Source organism: Sciurus vulgaris (assembly GCF_902686455.1).
Source record: "Sciurus vulgaris genome assembly, chromosome: 11".
In the NCBI taxonomy this organism is placed as follows: Eukaryota; Metazoa; Chordata; class Mammalia; order Rodentia; family Sciuridae; genus Sciurus; species Sciurus vulgaris.
In genome coordinates this window covers 19198879-19200665 of record NC_136472.1, presented here as the reverse complement: position 1 = coordinate 19200665, position 1787 = coordinate 19198879, and the positions used below count along the sequence as shown (strand labels likewise).

At 40.1% G+C, this 1787-nt stretch overlaps 1 protein-coding gene across 1 annotated transcript; it reads left to right on the top strand.

Moving 5' to 3' along the window:
* Nucleotides 1-269: 269 nt before the first annotated feature.
* LOC306639049 (olfactory receptor 5L1-like) lies at nucleotides 270-1202 on the top strand (the record flags this gene model as incomplete). Its single annotated transcript, XM_079102490.1, has 1 exon — nucleotides 270-1202. The coding sequence occupies one exon, from the start codon at nucleotides 270-272 to the stop codon at nucleotides 1200-1202; it is 933 nt and encodes a 310-aa protein (XP_078958616.1).
* Between the last annotated feature and the right edge of the window lie 585 nt (nucleotides 1203-1787).

Here is a 1787-nt window from a genome sequence, read left to right as displayed (position 1 = left end):
TTTATAAATATTAATGATTTCATGTGATCTCTGAAGTAGACTAAAGGCTTTATGCATCTCCATTATGCGATGCCTTAATTTTTGCTAAATTGAATAGCACAGATAACAATTCTTTATGGATAAAATTAACTAACTTATTGATTCTGTTGTTTTTTATTTATTTTTAAGTTTTTAAATTTTTTATCCAGTAAAAACTAAATTTCATCACATAATGAAGAATAGCTTTTAATTTTTGTCCCCCACCCCCCAGCCACATGTAAAGTGGGTACATGGATGAGGAAAACTGTTCCACTGTGACTGAGTTTATTCTCCTGGGATTGTCAGGTGTCCCCGAGCTGAGAGTCCCTCTCTCTCTGGTGTTCCTTCTCATCTATGGAGTCACCGTTCTGGCCAACCTGGGCATGGTTGCACTGATCCAGCTCAGCTCTCACCTGCACACTCCCATGTACTTTTTCCTCAGTCACTTGTCCTTTGTGGACTTCTGCTACTCCTCAGTCATAGTGCCCAAAATGCTGGCCAGCATCTTTACCAAGAACAAAACCATCTCCTTCCCAGCCTGCATGGTACAATTCTATTTGTTTTGCACTTGTGTGGTCACAGAGGTATTCCTGCTGGCAGTGATGGCCTATGACCACTTTGTGGCCATCTGCAGCCCATTGCTGTACATGGTCATCATGTCCCAGAAGCTCTGTGCAGAGCTGGTCTCTGGCTGTTACCTCTTAGCATCAGTGTGTGCTGTCGTTCACTTGTGCTTAACTCTTGAGATCCCAGGCTACAAGTCAAATGTGATCAACCATTTCTTCTGTGACCTACCCCCTCTCCTAAGTCTTGCCTGCTCTGATGTCAGTGTGAACGAGGTGCTGCTGTTCATCGTGGCTACTTTCAATGAATCTATGACCATTGTGATCCTCCTCACCTCCTACCTGTTCATCCTCATCACCATCGTGATACACTCTGCAGAGGGGAGGTGCAAAGCTTTTTCCACCTGTGCCTCCCACCTCATAGCGGTTGTGGTCTTTCATGGAACGATCCTTTCCATTTATTGCAGACCCCCTTCAGGCAATGGTGGAGATGCTGACAAAGTGGCCACAGTGTTATACACTGTGGTCATCCCCACACTGAACCCCCTGATCTATAGCCTGAGGAACAAGGATGTAAAAGAAGCTTTCAGAAAAGCTCTCAGTTCTAAAACACATTCCTAGAGAATATGTGTTTGCCAGGACTTAGGTCGCAATGTTGACGCAGGTGGAGGGGTGGATAGGTGGGCTGCAGTGTTGGAGCACAGGGAATAGGAACAAGCTAAGTAGTCATGAGTGAGCTTTTCAGTTCATTTGTATTTGTATCTTTTCTATTTACAACTGTGGGATTAAACATCTTTCAAAAATATCAAAACTTTTTAATTTTAAAATAATTAGTGATATTTAAATGAATATGGTTAATGGTACTTCTAAGACACACATATTTGGTTTGGTATGAAATATTTGCAAGTTAAAGAAGAACATAAGGATCACATTTCCTATCAGTCTCCCTGATCCATGAAAGTAAGATTATTGTCATAGTAGAATCTCTGTAATTTCACAATGAAGATCACACAATTGACACTGTGTCCAAAGAATGATAAATCTATTTGTCACTATATACTTCTATGATTTTTTTTTTGCTTTATATGTTATTTACTATATTTTTTCCATTTTTTCTGCAGTTGTCCTAATGCCCAGTGCTTGAACTTTGGATAATACCTCATTTCATGTATAATATGACAGTAATTTCACAATTATATTAGAAAT